At 46.1% G+C, this 21,904-nt stretch overlaps 1 protein-coding gene across 3 annotated transcripts in view; it reads left to right on the top strand.

Moving 5' to 3' along the window:
• The window catches only part of LOC133396772 (receptor-type tyrosine-protein phosphatase mu-like), a 72,459-nt gene that overhangs the window by 41,224 nt on the left and 9,331 nt on the right, over positions 1–21,904 (top strand). The window contains exons 11-28 of one of the 3 annotated variants that reach the window (XM_061666952.1): positions 103–212; positions 279–480; positions 578–680; positions 1,567–1,748; positions 2,209–2,303; positions 2,925–2,961; positions 7,611–7,700; positions 10,760–10,892; positions 14,187–14,305; positions 14,379–14,444; positions 14,538–14,564; positions 17,716–17,903; positions 18,907–18,994; positions 19,682–19,758; positions 20,137–20,173; positions 20,274–20,371; positions 20,740–20,856; positions 20,928–21,082. In XM_061666952.1, the coding sequence (XP_061522936.1) occupies positions 103–212; positions 279–480; positions 578–680; positions 1,567–1,748; positions 2,209–2,303; positions 2,925–2,961; positions 7,611–7,700; positions 10,760–10,892; positions 14,187–14,305; positions 14,379–14,444; positions 14,538–14,564; positions 17,716–17,903; positions 18,907–18,994; positions 19,682–19,758; positions 20,137–20,173; positions 20,274–20,371; positions 20,740–20,856; positions 20,928–21,082 (1,924 nt within the window). The remainder of the gene's footprint in view (positions 1–102; positions 213–278; positions 481–577; positions 681–1,566; positions 1,749–2,208; positions 2,304–2,924; positions 2,962–7,610; positions 7,701–10,759; positions 10,893–14,186; positions 14,306–14,378; positions 14,445–14,537; positions 14,565–17,715; positions 17,904–18,906; positions 18,995–19,681; positions 19,759–20,136; positions 20,174–20,273; positions 20,372–20,739; positions 20,857–20,927; positions 21,083–21,904) is intronic. The other 2 variants (XM_061666953.1, XM_061666954.1) reach the window with 2 other exon arrangements.

The following is a 21,904-nucleotide window of genomic DNA, read 5'->3' as shown; positions in this document are numbered from 1 at the left end:
GTCACAAACTAGTGTGTGTCTGAGGGCTTTAGCTGGTTAACAGATTAATTGGTTAGCAGGTTAGCAGGGTAATGGCTAATGCTAATGATCACGCCCTCATAGTTCCCGGAGCAGTTCCGCTGTCGTCCATCAGAGGCAGCAGCTATGAGCAGCATATCCGAGTCAACTGGGCGCCGCCGCTGCAAACGTTTGGACGGATCCGCCACTACGAGGTCGGTCGCGCGTCCCGGTTCAAGAAGCGCCGAACCGGAAGTGACGCGTGCGCTCCTTCCCGTCAGGTCTCCTTCAAAGCCCTCAGCTCCTTCGACTCAGCCGTAGACCTGATCAATCAGACCGGGAAAGCACTGAAGGCGGCCAATGAGACGAGTCACGTGTTCAGCGGCCTGTTCCCGGGCTCTACTTACTCCTTCACCATAAGAGCGGCCACCGCCAAAGGCTTCGGGCCGCCGGCCGCCGCTCAGTTCACCACCAAGATCTCAGGTGAGCCTGGGGCTTCTTCAAAGTCTGATCACACACGGACGCGGCCGATCTCATGCGTTTGCTTCTTCCTCCCACGCACACATACCCGCACACACAGCTCCCGTCATGCCGACGTATGAGCGACAGCCACCAATCAACCAAAGTGACGCCACCGTCAGCGTCCTGCTACGACCAGCACGCAGCCGCGGCGCCCCCGTCAGGTGAAACGCACACAAAACCGCATTCTTCTGTGTGTGTGTGTGTGTGTGTGTGTGCGTGGGCGTGCGTGCGTGTGTATGTGAGTGTGTGTGTGGGAGACAGTAATCTGATTATAGCCTTTTGTTGCCTTCTTAAATGTGCAATGTGGAATTGTGTCCATGCCCAAAGGCAACACACTGCCATGTCAGAAGAAACAAAAGTAAATTAAGCATAAACACAAGCACATACATGTACAAAAGGGAAGGAAGTAACCAATCAGATTACAGTTTAACACCATCAACATGATGGAGCAATTATGTGTCTGTTACATGGGGCTTGTGTGTGTGTGAGTGAGTGCGTGACTGTATTTGTGTGTTGGTGTGTGCGTGTGCGATGTCATCGTCAAATATTTCAAGTGACACTTTGATCTTGTCAACATGTCCTTTAAATCTTTCATGTTTTTGCTCATGAAAACTTAATAAAGTGGAAGATTTATATGTCCCCTGCGATTGGCTGGCGACTAGCTCAGGGTGTACCCCGCCTCTCGCCCAGAGTCAGCTGGGATAGGCTCCAGCCTGCATCCCATGTGAGGATCAGCGGTGTGGAAAATGGATGGATGGATTGATGCTCTTCAATATTTCAACACACGTCTGTGTGTGTGTGTGTGTGTGTGTGTGTGTGTCATTTGCATGTACAAAGCAACAGTCCAAAAAAGTTCTTCTGTCACACAAACTAATTGATTTTTAATAACGATGATGATGTTGATTCTGATGATGTCATCATTAAAAACAAATGTGACTTTATTTGTTAAGCCCTAATTAGCATAGCAGTAAACTATCGGCTAGCTGGATGCTACTGCTAACATGTGTGTGTGTGTGTGTGTGTGTGTGTGTGTGTGTGTGTGTGTAGCAAGTACCAGGTGGTGGTCGAGGAAGAGCGCCCCCGCAGGCAGACTAGGGGCACTGCAGAAATCTTACGCTGCTATCCGGTCCCAGTCCACTTCCTGAATGCCACGCAGCTCAACTCGCAATACTACTTTAGCGCTGAGCTAACCGTTAGCCACATCAGCAAACCTACACCGTTTTGCGTGGGTGAGTCAGGACACCATTAACGATGACGCGAGCATGTGAGGATGTGAGGATGAAAATGATGATCACGATGATTCTGATTCTGATGATGAATAATAATGCATTCGACTTATGTAGCCCTTTTCAAGGAACTCAAAGGCGCATTACAATTGCACACATTCTTCATTGACTCCACAGTCACACCTTGCGATGGTAAGCTACTTGTGTAGCCACAGCTGCCCTGCAGGGGGCAGTGTGACAGAAGTGTGGCTGTCATTCGGCGCCTACGGCCACTCCGACCACCACTAAACGTCCGACCACATTCATTCATAGGAAAATGTGGGTTAACTCTCTGGTTGCAGGGCATACACTTACCCTCTGCCAACGGCGCCCTGAAGATGATGAGGATAATGAATATGTTAAAGACGAGGAAGATAATGATGAAGATGCTATCATAATGTCGTCGTTGTTCCTATACATCCAGGTGATAATGGCACATATGGAGGATTCTGGAATGTTCCTCTTCTGCCTCACAAGAGTTATGCCATCTACTACCAGGCAGTCAGCAGCGCTAATGGGGTACACTCGCACACACACACACAGATACACACAAACACAAACACGGTTAGTGTGTATGTGAGCTTTTAACTTTTAGTCCATCTGGTCCCCAAAAAGTCATAAAAACACTAAGAAGACACACACTTGGATAGGACAGCAGCTCCTGTTAGTGTGTGTGTGTGTGTGTGTGTGTGTGTGTGTGTGTGTGTGTGAGAGAGATATTTTTACTGCTGCACACACACGATGTTATTGTGTTGTGTGTTAATTATTGACGCTTGGAGGTTTAATTGGGGTGTGTGCGTGTTGAATAATGCAGCGACAGGAGAGCTTTTCACTGTCACCACACCGCAGACGCAAGCGCGCACACACACACACGCACTGCCATAGCAAATGTGTGTGTGTGTGTGTGTGTGCACATGAATATTTATGAGCTCTTGTGGTTAATTTGTCATCTGTTTGTTAAAACTAGAAAGACACAAGATGTTCCATCTCACTTTGCACCCAGTCATTGTGCGCGTGTGTGCGTATATGTTTGTTCGCTGTTAAATGCCACGGGCTGAGCCACCACCATTTTCCTTCTGTCCATTCTGTTTACAACCTGTTTGTGTGTGTGTGTGTGTGTGTGTGTGTTTTCTCTCACAGGAGACAAAGATTGACTGCGTCCGTGTGGCCACTAAAGGTAATGCAATGATTGTTGGCTTTTATTTTGGTAGATTAGTGTGCTGACAAAAGCAATCAACTTGCGGATTGAAACAATAAGCGATAGTTTAGCGTACTACATTAGCAGCCGGTTTCATTGGGGACAAAGAGAAACGCTAACGTGTCCTTCACGTGTCCTCACTCACGCACACACATGCGCGCACACACGTACACTGCCACTTGGATGCTATGATAACATGATACTAATGACTGGCACTCTCTTGGGTGTCCAAGGAGCCATTTAGCAGAGCAGCTAAACATGCTAAAAATTCAGATGTGTCCCCTGATGGACTTCCAGCATCCACGCACACAAGCACGCACAAAATCTACTTTTTTATTGTTGCACAGCTGTTGCACTAAATTATACTGGAAGCTGATTGGCTGTGGCCTCCCTTGACACGTGTCAGTCACACTGCAGCAGCCAACCAGACAAGCGTGGCGACTCGCCTGGGCTCGGGGGGGGTCGGAGTCGGAGTGCAGTGGTGAATGCGAAACATCTGCACACTTTTGTTTTATTGTCGAATCAGGAGGGAGTACATAATTACCCACACTACACAACTGTCACACACACACACCCAGGTTTTGTTTCTTCTTCTTTGTCGCTCAACATGCTAACAAACAATTGTGCTGCTCTTTTGTTTCAATGACTTGTTCGATATTATATCTTTGTCACTTCCTTTGGTTTGATGACTAATATCTGAATATCTTTCCTCTGCTGACGTCTAAATCTCACGTTTCTCTCTGAGGTCTTCAGGTGAAGTACATCAACTGTGGGCTTGTCGGGAACCCCTCCCTATCCATTATATTCTGCCCGCGAGTCGGCCATTTTCTAGTGCCGTTTGAACGTGTGAGTGGGAGAATTTTTTTTTGTCGTCGACCTCATTGATATTTTTCAGCACAGTACAGCGGTCCTCCACCTCTTTTGCTCCACGTACCGCTTTCACGTGAAGACAAACAGAAACAAATGAAAACTGATTAAAAATACAGCTCATCATTATGCTGAGTGTCACTATTGAATCAGCTGTGGAAAAAATATCAGCTAACGTACAAAGATTGGTCGATGCAAACATTTCTGCCTCGAGAGAATAAAAAGTATTACAACATACTTAACAGGCAACTTATAATAAAAGCATATTTGCACGGTACAGAACCAATTTGGCCACTGTCCTTGTTTACCGCACGGGCATTTGTTGCAGACGGACGCACTGTTGGGCCCGTGAAAATCATTGCCAAAAACGACAAAGGAGCATCAGTAACTGATTTTTAAGACACTATTAGATGTATAATGTACATGTAACATGATGACTGAGCTGAATGTTAGTTAGCGTTTTTTCCCCCCCTAAAATAGTAATCACTAGCGCACTAATGCTAATCGCGAATGCCAACCGTTTAGCAAAGGCTGATTTTGTTGTGTCCAATTATGTACAGAGTTTATACCATACACTCAGTACGAACCGATGCAGTTTAAGGACAGAAGTGCAGCCCTCAGAAATGACAATAAAATGCATATTAGCAGCTAAAAAAAAGTTTTTGAAAACATTTAATGGAGGGGGCGATGACTTGAGTACTCGATGAAATAGCCATAGGATAATTGATTCTAAAAAGATTTGATAGTGACAACCCTACTTGGCGCCACTGCCCTCGTTCCTCGCCGCCAGTCCCGCCCGAGGTACCGCTGCTATGAATCCTTTCAGACGGCGATCAGAATAGCCGAAGCTAGTGAAGCTAACCGTTATTGTCATCCACCACCAGCTTATTTTCATCCTCTCTGACCCGTGCAGATGTATGAAGACCGTCGCCCTGTTGGCCCAACATTTTGCTTCTTCAGAGAGCGTTAGCGTCCGATGGTGGCAGCAGACGGGCGGGTCGAAGTCGTCTCTAAATTGGCCGATTGGAAGACCACCCAGACGAGATACCGAAAACATGCGCTTAGCGATTAGTCAAATGTTTAACGGCAATGCAGACTCGTCGATTAGTCGACGAACCGATTCAACCCCAAGTAGTGAGTATAGGTTATCCCCGGCCTATGTACAGTGAAAAAGTATTGGCCCCCTTCTCCAATTCTTATATTTTTTCATAGTTTCCCCACTTTAATGTTTAAGATCAGAAAAATATAACCCAAGTGAAATTAAAATACTGTTTTTAAATGATTTCATTTATGAAGGAAAATAAACTATTCAGTCAGCTGGCCCTGTGTGAAAAAGTAATTACCCCCCTTGTTAAATCACAAATGAATTGTGGCTAATCACAATTTTGGGTTCATTTTCACAGATCACACCCAAGCACGATTACCTCCAGACTTGTTCAATCAAGAAATCACTTAAACGGAATCTGTCCCGACAAAATCAAGTCGGACAAAAGATCGAAAAAAGCTACAACAAAATGACATGATTCAAAGAAATTCCAGAACAGTTGAGAAATAAAGTAATTGACATCTGCGAGTCTGGAAAGGGTTACAAACCCATTTTTAAACCTTTAGGATTACAGTGAACCATAGGGAGAGCCATTATCCTCAAATGGAGAAAACATGGAACAGTAGTGAACTTTCCCAGGAGTGGCCAGTCTACAAAGATTACCCCAAGAGAACAGCAAGGACTCATCCAGGAGGCCACAAAGGAACTCAAAGAACTGCAGGCCTCCCTTCCCTCAGTATAGGTCAGTGTTCATGACAAAACAAGAAGGAAGAGACTGCATGGCAAAAATGGCATCCATTGCAGAGTTCCAAGGTCAAAACCACTGCTGACCGAAAAGAACATAAAGACTCATCTTACTTTTGCAAAGAAAACAAGAATATTGTATGGACTGATGAGATGAAAGTTGAGCTTTTTGGAAGGTTTGTGTCTTGTCTGGCGTAAAGGTAGCATAGCATTTCAGAAAAAGAACGTCATACCAACAGTCAAACACGGTGGTGGTCTTGGGCTTCTTGTTCCTTCAGGACCTGGACAACTTGCTGTGATTGATGGAACCATGAATTCTGCCCTTTAAGAGAACATCCTGAAGGAGAATGTTTAGCCATCATTTTGTGACCTCAGGTTGAAGCAGACTTTGGTTCTGCAGCAGGGTAACAATCCAAAACACACCAGCAAGTCAACTTCTGAATGGCTTAAAAAAACAAAATGAAGTCAAAGTCCAGACTTGAATCCGATTGAAATGCGGTGGGATGAGCTTCAAAATGGCGTTCATGCTTGAAAACCCTCCATTTTTGCTGAATTCAAACAATTCTGCAAGGAAAGGTGGGCCAAAAGATCTCCACAGGGATGTGAAAGACTCATTGGCAGTTCTAGAAAACGCTTTATTTCAGTTGTTGCTGCTGAGGATGGCCCAAGCAGTTCTTAAGTTTTGGGGGCCAGGTAATTTTTCTTAATAAATAAATTCCCCATTTTAAGTTCACTTGAGTTATATTTGTCTGATATTTACTTTTGTTTCATCTTAAACATTTAAGTGGGGAAACTATGCAAAAATATAAGAATTCGAGAAGGGGGCCAATACTTTTTCATGGCACTGTAGTGCCATCAATGTATCCCACAATGTATCATGAAAAGAAGTCAACAATGATGGTTACTAGAAAGGAAAAATATCCCACAATGCATTGTGGTAATACAGAATATTGATTTTCCATGTATGCGATATTGTTTGATGATATAAAAAGAGTTTATTAGTTGTAACACCAAATTATCATGACTGTGAACAGAGCAACACATCACAACATGGATGGACAGAAAGTGAAAGATTTGGATTCAATTCATAAATAAAATATATCATATTTATTTGTTGTATATTGTTGAAGGAAGGTCCACATGCTGATATTGATCCAGTATGTTGTAATTATGTGAAAGTAATGACATAATTCACAGCACCCATGTACTGTTCCAAAACTATTTTTCATTTCACTCCCTACATCCCTTCATAGTCCCCCCCAACCCTTGCTATTGGGGGCTTTTGGGACTGAACCCTGCCCCAAATAGTGAACATACACAAATAATTGACGCCACCCCACCCCCCCAAAAAAAAGGTTTACAATTGCCTATAGAGGCCACAAGATGGTGGCAAAGCACTATTTTTTTCCTGTATGGAATTCCTCAACCCACTTCAACATAGTTCCTTGGCACCAAGAGGGCACCAAGCTAATAGCTTTGAAATCCAACAAATAGGTGTTTTTGAGCAAATAATGAATAGAGCCCTTCCCCCCAAAAAAAACATCTGCAAAGAGATGCATCTGTAAATGGTGAACCGCAAATATTTGGGTGTTCACTGTTGAAAAATTCCAACAAAGTGATGAGGGAGCAGGGAATGAGTCAATGATTCCCAACACAGCCGAGTGGAAGACTTCTATGGTCGATGTCGCACAGGAGTCTGAGGTTTTCTGCATGTTTTAACGGTTTCTGCACCCTGTCTGCATGCTCCATCCTTCCTTCCTTCCTTCCTCCCTCCATCCCTCCTTCCATCCTTCCTTCCTTCCTTCCTTCCTTCCTCCTTCCTTCTTTCCTCCTTCCTTCCGTCCTTCCTTCCTTCCTTCCTTCCTTCCTCTCTCCCTCCTTCCTTCCTTCCTTCCTTCCTTCATCCCTCCCTCCCTCCCTCCCTCCCTCCCTCCCTCCCTCCTTCCTTCCTTCCTTCCTTCCTTCCTTCCAGCCGCTATCATCAGCACTCAGCTCAGCACCCCGCACGCCGCCCTCGGCTTCGGCCTCAGAGGCCCCGCCGCCGGCGACAAGCAGCTAGCAGGTCAGATGCCAATGACACACCCACAGAAAACACACAGAGGAACACACCCATGGAAAACACACACAGAGGAACAACCGTGGAAAACACACAGAGAAACACGCTTGCGGAAAACAGACACTGAGAGACACCCGTGGAAAACGCCCACAGAGAGACACCCGCAGAAAACGTACACAGAGAAACACCCGCGGAAAACGCACACAGAGAAACACATCTTTGGAACACACACACAGAGAGACACCCACGGAAAACAGACACTGAGAGACACCCGCGGAAAACGCACACAGAGAGACACCCGCGGAAAACGCACACAGAGAGACACCCGCGGAAAACGCACACAGAGAAACACCCGTGGAAAACGCACACAGAGAAACATCTTTGGAACACACACACAGAGAGACACCCGCAGAAAACAGACACAGAGAGACACCCGTGGAAAACGCGCACAGAGAGACACCCGCGGAAAACGCACACAGAGAAACACATCTTTGGAACACACACACAGAGAGACACCCACGGAAAACAGACACTGAGAGACACCCGCGGAAAACCCACACAGAGAGACACCCGCGGAAAACGCACACAGAGAGACACCCGCGGAAAACGCACACAGAGAGACACCCGAGGAAAACGCACACAGAGAAACACTCGTGAAAAACACACAGAGAAACACCTGTGGAAAACACACACAGAGAGACACCCGTGGAAAACACACACAGGGAGACACCCGCGGAAAACGCACACAGAGAGACACCCACGGAAAACGCACACAGAGAGACACCCGCGGAAAACGCACACAGAGAAACACCCGTGAAAAACACACACAGAGAAACACCTGTGGAAAACACACACAGAGAGACACCCGTGGAAAACACACACAGGGAGACACCCGCGGAAAACGCACACAGAGAGACACCCACGGAAAACAGACACAGAGAGACACCTGCGGAAAACGCACAAAGAGAGACACCCGTGGAAAACAGACACAGAGAGACACCCGCGGAAAACGCACACAAAGAGACACCCGCGGAAAACGCACACAGAGAAACACCCGCGGAAAACGCACACAGAGAAACATCTTTGGAACACGCACACAGAGAAACATCTTTGGAACACACACACAGAGAGACACCCGTGGAAAACAGACACAGAGAGACACCCGTGGAAAACGCACACAGAGAGACACCCACGGAAAACAGACACAGAGAGACACCCGCGAAAAACGCACACAGAGAGACACCCGCGGAAAACGCACACAGAGAAACACCTGTGGAAAACGCACACACAGAAACATCTTTGGAACACACACACAGAGAGACGCCCGCGGAAAACACACACAGGGAGACACCCACGGAAACGTGCACAGAGAAACACCCGCGGAAACGTGCACAGAGAAACACCCGCGGAAAACGCGCACAGAGAAACACCCGCAAAAAAACATGCACAGAGAAACACCCGCAAAAAACGCGCACAGAGAAACACCCGTGAAAAACGCGCACAGAGAAACACTCGCAGAAAATGCGCACAGAGAAACACCCGCGGAAAACGCGCACAGAGAAACGCCCGCGGAAAACACGCACAGAGAAACGCCCGCAGAAAAAACGCACAGAGAAACACACTCGCGGAAAACACACAGAGAAACACCCACGGAAAACACACACAGAAAAACACATCTTTGGAAAACACACAGAGAGACACCCGTGGAAAACACACACAGAAAAACACATCTTTGGAAAAGACAGAGACACCCGCGGAAAACAGGCACTGAGAGACACCCGCGGAAAACGCACACAGAGAAACACCAGCGGAAAATGCGCACAGAGAAACACCCGCAAAAAACATGCACAGAAAAACACCCGCAGAAAACCCGCACGGAGAAACACCCGCGGAAAAGACCCTCAAGACCGCCGGCGAGGCACACAGTTGCTCCTCTTGTCATGCACCTGCATGTCAAGCTGTTGGACAATTTACTCAACATCCGACCACTTAGTTGAATTGCCCATGTACTTGTAGTACACACTGTCCTCACTACTAAGATAATTCAGCACTGTGGTCGAGTAGAACTACATGCTACTAGTGTGGTAAAACTGCACGAGTTGACAGTTGCGTGCTACTAGTACAGTACTACTAGTGACATAAAATTTAACGAGTTAATATTTAGTTTTGCCTCACAAGTAACATGTAGTTCTAATGCACCGAATTGTCTAACTAGAGTGGACAAAGAGTGTACTAGTATAGGGACGATTCAACACAAAAGTAGCACATCAAATAAATGCTACAACGGCTTGCCTACTTTCAAAGTTTATTTTGAAAGGAACCATTTCTCATCACTCAATCCCATCGTTGCAAATAGACACATTGTGTGTGCGTGTGTTGCATCCATTTACAACATACACAGACACGCACACCTCCTACTCAGTGTGACTGGCTAAAGCACGAAGCAAACAAAACTGCCTTTATATACAAACAGATTTTTGATGGTGTGTATGTGTGCGCGCGTGTTTGTGAGAGAGAGAGAGAGAGAGGGAGGGAGGGAGAGAGGGAGGGAGAGAGCTGATCAAGTCGATATTCATGCTAACCTTGAAGAGACTAACAGGAAGTCAAAATGATATTTCGGTCCAGTCTGCGTGTTGAATCGGACAGAACCAGTTTGAACCAGTACTGAACCAGAAGGAACCCGTTGGAATCAGTCTGAACCAGTTTTGAAAGACTGAACCAGTCTGAACCAGAATTGAACCAGACACAACCAGTTTGAACCCATCTGGAGCAACCAGTCTTGACTAGTTTGGGTGTCGCTGGTCCAATCAGTCCATTTCCGCCCACTTCCAGACTCCGCCTCCATCCTTCTCCCTTTGCCACCCTTTGCCTTCTCAGTCATGTTGTGAGTGATCGGACGAGTGAGTGACTGAGTGTGTGAATGAATGAATGCGCGAGCGAGTGAGTGAGTGAGCGAGCCAGAAAGTAATTGAGTGAGTGTCTCGATGTTTGTGGACAAGCGAAAACGTGGTGCTAAAACGCAGTGTTAGCTTAACGCTGACGGGCGCGTGTGCGTCTCGTTTCAGGCGCAGTCACCAGGAAACCGGAACCGGATCAGGAGAAACAATCGGACCACACAGTGAAGATCGCCGGCGCCATGGCTGGCGTCTTGCTCTTCGTCATCATCTTCCTCGGGCTCGTCCTCCTCATGAAAAAACGGTAAATGTGGGGGCGGGGCTAAGGACTTGGAGCGCTAGCTGTCAATCATCTTCAACACGAGGGGACCTGTGTGTGTGTGTGTGTGTGTGTGTGTGTGTGTGTGTGTGTGTGTGTGAGGAAGTTGAAGATGAGTAATGGAATGGTAATCACCATTAAACTATACACAGTACTCTATGTATGTGTGCGCATGTGTGTTTGTAGATGTTGAAGATGAGACAGAAATTTAGATGAAAGACTATTGGACTCTTTTTGGGGGTTTTTTTGCCGCCTAAAGCTGAATCGCTGCAGGCTACTGTGTATTTGTGTGTGCATGTGCGTGCGTGCGAGTTTGTGTTGGCATGTGTGCGGTGTTAACAATGAGTGGGCTCTAATGAGAGTTAAATGTTTCCGGGGTGTGTTGGACTCTGCTCTCGGAGCAGACGTGCACATCAGTCACAAAGGCAAAAACAACGCGAGACGTTTTTTGATTTTCATCTTCGTTTGATCTTCACACCTTTGTTATCATGTCGTCTCCAATGAAACAAATATTTATATTTTATTTTAAGAAAATTGCTTACAAATTTCACATTTGAGAGTGTATTTTGATATTTCTTATAAAAAAGAAGTCAACTATGTTTTCTTGATATTTGTTGGGGAAAAAAAATCATGATTCAAAGCACACGAGGGGGCGGGGTCAGCCGCTCGCCTCAGGGAGTGCACACACGCAGACGTGCACACACACATCCACACAGGTCTTTTCATTTTAAAAGCTGCTTTTTATACTTATTTATATATATGAATGCTACCTTTTCCATTTTCAGGTCAGAGTCAAACTGTGTGCGCATGTGTGTGTGTGTGTGTGTGTGTCTCAAAGCGAATCAGACAAATGGATGTTTTTATTTGCCCACTCGGAATAGAAAGAGAAAAATACATAAAGCTTTTAAAGTCAACTTGAAGGAAATTTGCACACGCACACACACACACACACACTCACTGATGCACAAATATAGATGAATAGATGTGGACGTGGATATACATAGTGTACATGTATATATTGTTATAAGAGTCATTTTCATTTTTTCTACGCTGCCTTGCTTTTCTATGGGTAAATGTCTCCCAACCCGCAGCGGCCAAAGTCCCATTTTCAAAAGTTATTGATGATTTCAAATTTTTCGGCAGCCGCGATTCTCCTCTGTCGCAGCTCCGTGAGCCTCGCTGGATCGCATTCGGAGGCGAGTAAATTCTCGAGTAGTCCGTGATAAAATACCAAGTCGTAAATAAATCGTAAGTGCTGGCGATCGTATGCTAATTTGCTGTGCATATGAATGATTTCCAAGTCGCTGATGGCGTAGTGGAACATTGGCCTGACTTGGGCGCAGGCAGCGTGGGTTCACTTCTCACTCAGTGGCGGTGTAAATGTGCGTCTGAATGGTCGTCTGTCTCCGTGAGTGCCCTGCGACTGACTGGCGACCAGTTCGGGGCGTAGTCCGCCTTTCGCTCGAAGCGAGCTGGCGTAGGCTCTAGCGCCCCGCGACCCCGAATGGGATAAGCACTGTAGAGAATGGATGGGTGGATATTCGTTTCACTATTTTTGGTGTCGTAGGCCAAGAATTTTGGTCAAAAGATCCCGAACTGTCGCAAGCCTCTGCAGCCGACTAGCCGTGCTCCCGTGTCGGCCCGTGCCGCTCGGCGAATCCGCGACTTCGTAGGCCTCGCTGGTTCTCAGCAGCTAAGCTAATAAACTCTACCGATTACCCATAACTACAAAGCCAAAGTCACTGGATGCTCGTACAGTAATTCGATCGAGTGCTGGCACGCATATGCTGATTTGCCGTGGACATGAGTTTTTGTATTCTTGTCAATTTCGGTTAAACTACGCCTAACTGTCGCTAGCTAATGCAGCCGTCCGTGTACAGTACACTGATTTCGTGGCAGTTCATGAATACAAATGTAATCCAAACAACAGGATTTCTTAAACCTGTTTGGGAATTTGTGAAGAACACCTTTATTCAATAATATAACAAAACTACCGTTCAATTTACAGGCTAAACCTTTCCGATTGGTGTTTAAACTTTATAGCATTATACTTTAACTGAAAGTACTCATTGTGTCACTTAGCTCCGCAAAGTAGTAAATACATAGAAAATGAACACCCAACCTTTAGACGTCTTTTCCCGACTTAAATTCTTCCACAGCTTTGTGGATCGGACCCAATGGCAGAGCGAATGGTGGTGGTCCATTGAAATACACTTCCAGCATAACGGTAAAGACAAAAAGTGCATCATGGTAAAAACATAAAACAGCTTCCTAAAAATGGTATGAGTTGTGCAATTTCCATACGTTGCCCTTCAAACTCTGCGGATACAAGTGCAGAAATGATCCCAACTACTCCTTAAAGCAATTACACTTGTAACAACGGTAAAGACGTGCAATAGTTCCGACACGTTCACAAATTCATAGATATTCATTTATATCTCAGAAAGAACAGTAAAGTTCATGTAAAGGAGGAGACAAATCTAAAATATCCCAAAATGTTATTATCCAGCCGTCCATTTTCCGAGCCGCTTCTCCTCACGCGGGTCGCGGGCGTGCCGGAGCCTATCCCAGATGTCATCGGGCAGGAGGCGGGGTACGCCCTCAACTGGTTGCCAGCCAATCGCAGGGCACATCCAAACAAACGACCACTCACATTCACACCTACGGGCAATTTAGAGTTGTCAATGAACCTAGCATGCATGTTTTTGGGATGTGGGAGGAAAGCGGAGTGCCCGGAGAAAAGCCACGCAGGCGCGGGGAGAACATGCAAACTCCACACAGGCGGGGCCGGGGATTGAACCCCGGTCCTCAGAACTGTGAGGCAGACGCTCTAACCAGTCGCTATCTCGAAGGAGAAAATACTAAAAGCAACAGTTATTTTTTGAAACTTTAAAAAAAAAAAAAAAAAAAAAAAAAAAAACTTTTTTTTTTTTTTTTTTTTAAATAAAATGTTTAAAACAAAAGAAAAACTCCTCCGAACTGTGAGGCTGACGCTCCAACTAGTCGGCCACCGTGCCGCCAAAATGTTATTAGAGTCTGTAAAAAAAAAAAAATAAACCCTTGCGAATCATGAGACTTCATTTCGGACACCTAACGATGAAGACATTTTGCCAAAAAAAAGTGAAAAACAGTTATGAGCTTTTGATGCACAACAACTGCCAATAATTCAGATCCCCATATCAGTCAAATGATTGATTTTCAAAAGGAAATCAAATGATCAAATCAGATACAATTGTATGAAAATGTAAAAGGGCTGTGTGGTGTTTTCTGCGTGAACAGGAAGTTGGCAAAGAAGCGGAAGGAAACGCTCAACTCCAGACAGGAAATGACTCTCATGGTCAACAATTCACAGCACACAACGATGGTGGACGCACACGCGCACACTCTCAACGGACACAGTGAGTGTTGCACACACCCGCGCGCACAAATACACAATTTGCTTGATGGAGGTGTGTGTGCATGCGTGCACAGTGTCTTCCGCGTCGTCCTTCACCTTGAAGACAAACTGCAGCACGATTCCAAAGTCGTACTTTGCAGGTAACCATTTGTATTCTTTCTCTCATTCATTATATATTTCCATTATGACTATAATTAACCAATACCTTCTACTTTTGCGTGTGCTTCCGACAGAAGCGTCGGTGCCGACCGCCATTTTGGGTGAGCCGTGTTTTCTTGTCTTTCCTGTAGGACAGGAAGCAAACTCACTTGAACTCACAGACAGGAAGTGGGCGGGTGAGGCAGGAAGTGGGCGGGTGAGGCAGGAAGTGGGCAGGTGAGACAGCCAGACAGACAGGACGTAGTGATCTTGTGGCTTGCCTCATCCCTGCTTCCTTTTCTTTGCTTCTTCATGGAAAACGACCAAATATTATTTATTTTTTCATCTTGATTTGATTTCAAGTACATTTTGCTTCTTGACTGGAAAACGCCCAGCGTCCGTCCGTCTGTCCGCCAGCTTCCGTCCGTCACTCCATCCCGCATCCGCTACATATCTGTGACCTCTGACCTGTGCATGGACACGTGCGCACGTGGTCGCCCTCAAAAACCGTCAGTCAGAATTATCTGACTTTCACGCGGAGAGAAAGAGCATGCAGGAAGGTAATCATTGCTAAATGTTAGCTGTGATGCTAACCTCAGAGGCTAATGGTGCTTTTGGCTTCACAGGCTAAAGTCAACTGTGAAGTGATTCGGGAGTCGGGAATGATGAACGATTGCAAGCGCAGCATTTGCAATCCAAATCAAACCATCATCTTTACAAATGGATTTTCAGTGGATGTTTTTGGAACAAACTACGTCGCTATATAAAAATCCCACTCCCGAACCACTACAAAGGGATTTTCAGTGGACGTTTTAGGGAACTATCTAGGTCCACTCTATAAAATCCTGATATATAAGTGCATTAGAGGGCAAAAAATGAGTGAATGATTAGCAACACAGCCAGAGTCTTTTGCAATATGTGTTGTGTATTTGAAGAATGTCTGTCCTAACTCACTGAGTCTAAAACATCACAAAACGGCTGATAGGAAAGCAGTAATTCCTCTTTTTACAGGTTGTAAAGCAGCGACATACATGCCAGCGACGGCTCACATTTTTTTTCCAATTAGTTTGATGAGATTAGTTTGAAGAGCTAGGCTAGGTTAGACGGCCTTGCCTGGCGCTAACTCAGCCAGCAAGCGGGCTAACGGCCAGAAGCGAGAAGGCCCTTCCTGTCGTATTTATGCTAGCTTTGTTAGCACTAGCCTAGCTTTCTTCCAGCTGTAGGCTAAAGCTCAAGTTGTTGCTTAAACCTGTCTCCTCTCCTCTCTTCTTCTTGTCGTCTGTGATGTATGAAAGTTCCCATTCATGGTAAGTTGACACATCCGGGGCGGGGGGGGGGCATCGCCTCAGTGCATGGAGCCACGCCCACCACCCTCTGTGACGTCATCTTGAGTGAAAGTGCCAAATCACAAGCCCGTTTCCTCCACTTACTTCCAATTAGTCGGCATTTGGTGTCATGTCACGCATGGCAAGCTACCGCCTTCATCTCATCGCCTTTCCCCGCCCCTTTGCCGTGTTTGGTTGGTTTGTGTTGGCCTTTGGAAGCAGTGCAGCCAATGAGAGCAGAGAGTTTAGTGACTCATGTGTCGTCTGACGTTTGTCTGCGGAAAGCAACGGAACGGAACTCTTTTCACCTGCAACCGGAACCGGCCATCTGGACCAATACTCGCTCTCGTTTGGGTCTGCATCTAGACCGTTACTTGATCTGATTCAGGAGAGTACCTGGAAAAGTACTGGATCCAAACTATGACTGGATCTGGGACAAAAGAGTATCTGGACCAGCAGTCATTCTGGTTCAGTTCTGGATCTGGTCTTGTACAGTAAATAAATATTTTAAAAAAGATTAGAGACTACAGACTATTTTTATTGATTATTGCAGTGTGAAAATAGTTCGTGGCAATAATGGGCTCTGCAGTCATGTGACCTCAAGGGGGCATTTGCAGTTTTTACCCTCACGTCACTAAACACCCCACGCAGCCCCAAAAGCCACTGCGTGATTCTCAAACACGACCCTTCATCACGGCGTGCAATGGTAAAAGTGTGTCGTCGTGATAACGCCGTCCAGCTTCAACAAAATAGCAGCGCTAGCAAAGTTAAGCTATTCATTTGCACAGCTGCTTCGTTGCTAACTTCTGCTTCTACATAATCGAGAGTGTTAAGGCTTCTTCTTGCGCTGACGTCACTGCCGCTATCCCGCGCGCAGTTTGCCTTTATACTCGAGCGCAACCCACGCGCTCTGTTTTGAAAGTGCGCTGCAGTTCTCCTCCAAGTCGGTCGGGGGTGTCACCACAGCTGGTATTGGCTAGGATGCCACAGGGGGGAGTTTCCTCTGCATTTTGTGGCCATTTCCGGTAGCCGCTTTTACTTTCCTTTCCATAACAAGGAACAAAGCAACAACAATGGCGACCGTGGAACGCAGTCTGCTCGAACAAATGGACATAGACGACCAGATGATACATTGAATTATGCTGCAAAATCGATCGAGAAGGCGGCGGCGTAGGTGCTACGTGGAACCGGGAGGAGCGCTGATGACATCATCACAGCATGTGACTAAAACGGACCAATCGCGACAGATGATCTCCGCGGCGTTCTACGAGCAGCAGCGATTTTTGCCCTGTGTGCGTCAAGCTACGCAGAGGGGCCGTGCGGGCCAATTCGTCGGTTACGTGATGCAATGCGGGCTTTGTCGGCTGCGCGACCGCCGGAGTATAAAGAGGCCTTCACTGTAAGCCGAAATGTATCGGTTTCAAGTTTTATCTTTTGGAACATACGTTCCATTAAACATCCAAAAGAGGTGATAAACATACCCATTGTGCAGAAATGTCGCTATTTGCGCATGGCTTCGGGATCCTCTCAGCTGCCTGATATCCCCTAATTCGCTCGGCTTCTGTTTGCTAAAGCCCAATTGTTAGCAAACGAGGGATGGGCATTTTTTCTAGTTTCCAGGGGTGGATATTCCAACATAGTTTCAGCAAAGCTCCTGAAGCCCAAAGAAACAGGTCAGCGCGTGTGTGCGGGTTGACACCTCATCATACATGCCTCTGTCTCTGAAGGGTTAATCAGACTTGGGTCCGGTGGGTTCTAAAAAAACCAAAAAATCTGCAAGGCACCCCTTGAATGTGCTGTGACGTGATGTGCGTGTGTTGTGGTGTGGTGACCAGGAAAGGCATTTTGGACCACGTAGACCGGGCGCGGTCCCGGTCCCGGTGTTGTTCGCCGTTTGGCGACGTCACCCGTTGACGACTGTCCCCCGTCGTGTGTTTTTGCATCGCAGACGAGCTGAGCAGCGAGACCAGCAGCCTGGTCCAGAACCACGTGAAGCAGCGCGAGGGGGACCGCGAGCCGCCCCCCTACCACCCGGACCCGGCCCGGCTGCATCCCGCCATCCGCGTGGCCGACCTGCTGCAGCACATCACGCAGATGAAGTGCGCCGAAGGATACGGCTTCAAGGAGGAGTATGAGGTGTGTGCGCCGTCGCGCGCGCGCGGGTGTGTGTGTGTGTGTGTGTGTGTGTGTGTGCGTGCGTGTGTGTGTGTGTGAGTGTGTGTGTGTGTGTGTGTGTGTGTGTGTGAGGTTCAGTGTGTACTTGCCTTGCCTACCAGCAGCCTGCGCCCCCCGAGGGCTCATCCATTACACGCACACACTTTGTGCAGAGTTGTGTGTACATTGAGTCCAGTATGTGTGTCCATGTAATGACAATGACAACGATAATGATGATTATTTTTATTACGATGGATCTAACAGCACTCTCATTATGAACATATGATATTTACAATATTTATCATATTTCCAAATATTAATGGGTAGCTCGTGTGGACAATAATAATGGTAATGCTAATTAACCTCCTTGCTTCTTCTTTGTTAATTCATCCGATTGGACAGCTTAACGAGGTAAGACAGTTAACGAGCTGCCTTGTCAACGACACATTCATTGTTTCATTTATTCAGTCGTTCATTCATCCGTGCACACGTCACAATCATCCACTCACAAATTGTTTGAATTTTTGTTTCTCCCTAAAGAACAAGACTTTCTTTGATGCATTCATGCGTTTACTATCGAATAGATGCTGGATGGTATTATGTCTTCACAGTTAGTAACAGGTCTTCAAGTCAGTGTAATAGCGCCCCCTGCAGTTTTATCAATGAATAGATGACAGGAAAGGTCACATCAGGATAAAGGACACGTAGCACTAGCATGTTACACACACACACACACAGCTGCAAATGAGTGGCAGGAAATGAGGAACAAAGGAAGGAAAAAGCAAAGAATTGGAGGAAGACAAAGTCATTTTCACGATTTCAGCATCTTTCTCTCGCAAAAAGTACACACACATACAGACATTTTCCTGTCTTCGTATATCGTATGCTAGAGGCATCGTGCACATACAGTAGATGCCCTCTCCAGCCGATAGAAAGAAAAGATTAGTTTCAATTCGGTTGTAATGTTTTGTGTTTGTGTGCGCAGAGTTTCTTCGAGGGTCAGTCGGCACCTTGGGACTCAGCCAAAAAGGACGAGAACCGAATGAAAAATCGCTACGGAAACATCATCGCCTGTACGTACGCAAACAGCCTCAACACGTCTCACTTAGAGAGCGCGAGAGAGAGAATACTTTATTCATCCTGTGAGGGAGATGCGATTACTACCCCAACAAAAAGTAGGAGCAACCGACAAAGTAAAAAGAGGAAAAAATAATAATCCTGAAGCAGCACCCAATGAAAATCAACAGCTAATCTAAGCAGGAAGGAAGGGAGACTGACAGTATTGCAGTGGCAATGAACAAAGAATATGTTGAATGAACTGCAGCGATACGAGTTTCATTTGTTCCGTGACCACTTTTGTCGCTCAAAACACTCGTATCACAAATCATCCTTCGAATGATTCCTCCGATACAGCCTCCCCCCCAAAAATCTCAAATGTTGTCATGTGTTTTTTTGAAATAAGGAAAATAGCAGTCTGTAATATTCTACTTTAAAAGGACATATAGTAGTACAATTTAAAAGATTTGGACAATTTTTGCATGAGGATTTAATGCTTCAATTCAATGAATTGTGCTGGTCCTGGTGTGCCTGCCTTGGTAGAATACACTCGTATGAATGTATGTCAAAAGACAAAAAAAAATCAGCCGAACGACGGCTTGTATCTTGAAAAACTCAGAAGTCGGGTCACGCGTATCTCAAGGCGCCGCTGTACTTATTCCTGTGTGTGCGTGTGTGTGTGTGTGTGTGTGTGTGTGTTGTAGACGACCATTCTCGTGTGCGTCTGCAGCCTCAAGATGGAGAGAAGGGTTCTGACTACATCAATGCAAACTATGTTGACGTGAGTAACACACACACACACACATTCAATCCTTGAAAGCGCACATGACAGCAACTTTCAAAATCACGCGGTTGCATTTCATCATCAACTCAAAAGCAGCCTGAAAACACACACAATAAATAGTTGGTTGCCTTTAAAGGTCAATGCAAAAGATGGCGGGCCTCTGTTTCCGTGGCAACAGTGGTCATCCTGGATGCATGTAGTGTTGACTGAGTAAACAAACGCAAAAGTCAGTGTGTGCGTACCTCCATGCGAGTGCGCGTGCGTCCGTTTATTTTTGCCACAATGAAGTCCAAATGAAACAGACGCCGAGACTCCGAGAGCTGTCAATCAAGCGAAAAAGTTGATCGGTTCTTCCTTTTGCCGTGTGGTTTGCAGGGTTACCACCGGCCGAACAACTACATCGCCACGCAAGGTCAACAACTGCCCTCGCAACATCGTCACGTGCAAATACACCACCACACGCACGCATGCCATTACATCTGTGCGTGCGTCTGTGTGCGTGTTCACTACAGGTCCCATGCAGGAGACCATGTACGACTTCTGGCGAATGGTGTGGCAGGAGAACACAGCTGCCATCGTCATGGTAACCAACCTGGTGGAGGTGGGGCGGGTGAGTCAATACACACGCACACCGTACAGACAGCATGTGTGTGTGCGTGTGTGTAATTGTGTTCCTGTGCGGGACTGCATTTCCCAGAGTGCATCTGTCCAGACATAACTGTGCCAACAGCGCCCCCTGTTGTCAAAGCAGCACAAAATAATGTCCTGACATCAACCTAAATTCACAAGTTTGCCTAGTCAAAGTGACACACGCACACACACGCATTTGGTTGCCATGAACATGAGAGTGATTAGCTTGAATACGTCTGCTGCTTGCGTACATGTGATTTTTTTTGTTGTTGTTTGTTTGTTTGTTTTTTTTTTTTTTTTTTTGATTGTGGCTTCGTGTGACGTGTTTCCATGCGTTCCTGCGTTCAGGTGAAGTGTTGCAAGTACTGGCCCGACGACAGCGACATCTTCGGCGACGTTTCCGTGACGCTGATGGAAACGCAGCTGCTGTCCGAATACGTCATCCGAACCTTCGCCGTGGAGAAGGTCGGCGACATCGTGGCTCGTCCTTCGAGAGGGGTGCGGCCCCGACGGCTAATCGCTCACGTGTGTTCCAGAGGGGCGTGGCCGAGATCCGGGAGATCCGGCAGTTCCACTTCACGGGCTGGCCCGACCACGGCGTCCCGCTTCACGCCACCGGACTGCTCGGCTTCGTACGCCGCGTCAAGGCCAAAACGCCGCCCGCCGCCGGGCCCACCGTGGTGCACTGCAGGTCAGGCGGGGGCCTGTGTGAAGGATCGTGTTTCCATCCTTGTTTTGACAAGCGGGACATTTTCCCAAGACAAAACACTTGTTTTCATATTTTCCGTAAAGAAAGAAAGAAAGGGCACTAAACGTGGGGAATAGATAGATAAATAAATATGTCCCCCTAAAAAAAAAAAAAAAAAAAGTTTATAATTGCCTTTAGGTGTCACAAGATGGTGGCAAATCATGACTTTTTTTCTAAATGAAACTCCTCGACATAGTTCCTTGGTAGCAAAATGCCACAGATGGTGCCAAAGTAATCATTGTATTGCGTTGGCCTGAGAACAAAAACAGCAAATATGGGAGGATATCAGCAAATAAGAAGGATAAGCTCCAAAAGGAAACAAATGAATTCGCAAATGTCGAGCTGCGAATACGTGAGGCTTCACTATATTATTTCGAAAAAAATTGCTGCCGGGACAAAAATCTTTATCAGGCGAAAGATTAAAGCAAAAACAAAGCAAAAGAGCAAAACGTGTTTTGAATAATTCATTGTCATTTCCCTCGTTAAGCAAAGGGAAACTATCGTTCCAAATCGTAAATTAGATTTTTGTTGTTGTTTGATTTGATTTTAAGGGGGAAATATTAAATAATAAATTTCAGGGTTCCTTCACAAGTGTGGAAAGTATGGAATTTGATTTGATAAATAAATACAAAACTATCGAAATGATTGTAAGGACAAGACTGTTCCAACAATTCTACTTTCTAAAACAACAAATGATATCTAAAAAATATACACATCGATCTGTGTGTTTTCTTTTTTCTTCAGGTGCTTGGAAGCGCAGCGACA

This window comes from Phycodurus eques, chromosome 21 (assembly GCF_024500275.1).
Source record: "Phycodurus eques isolate BA_2022a chromosome 21, UOR_Pequ_1.1, whole genome shotgun sequence".
NCBI classification, from domain to species: Eukaryota; Metazoa; Chordata; class Actinopteri; order Syngnathiformes; family Syngnathidae; genus Phycodurus; species Phycodurus eques.
Note: the sequence above shows the minus strand (reverse complement) of the source record. Positions and strands in the feature narration are given on the sequence as shown.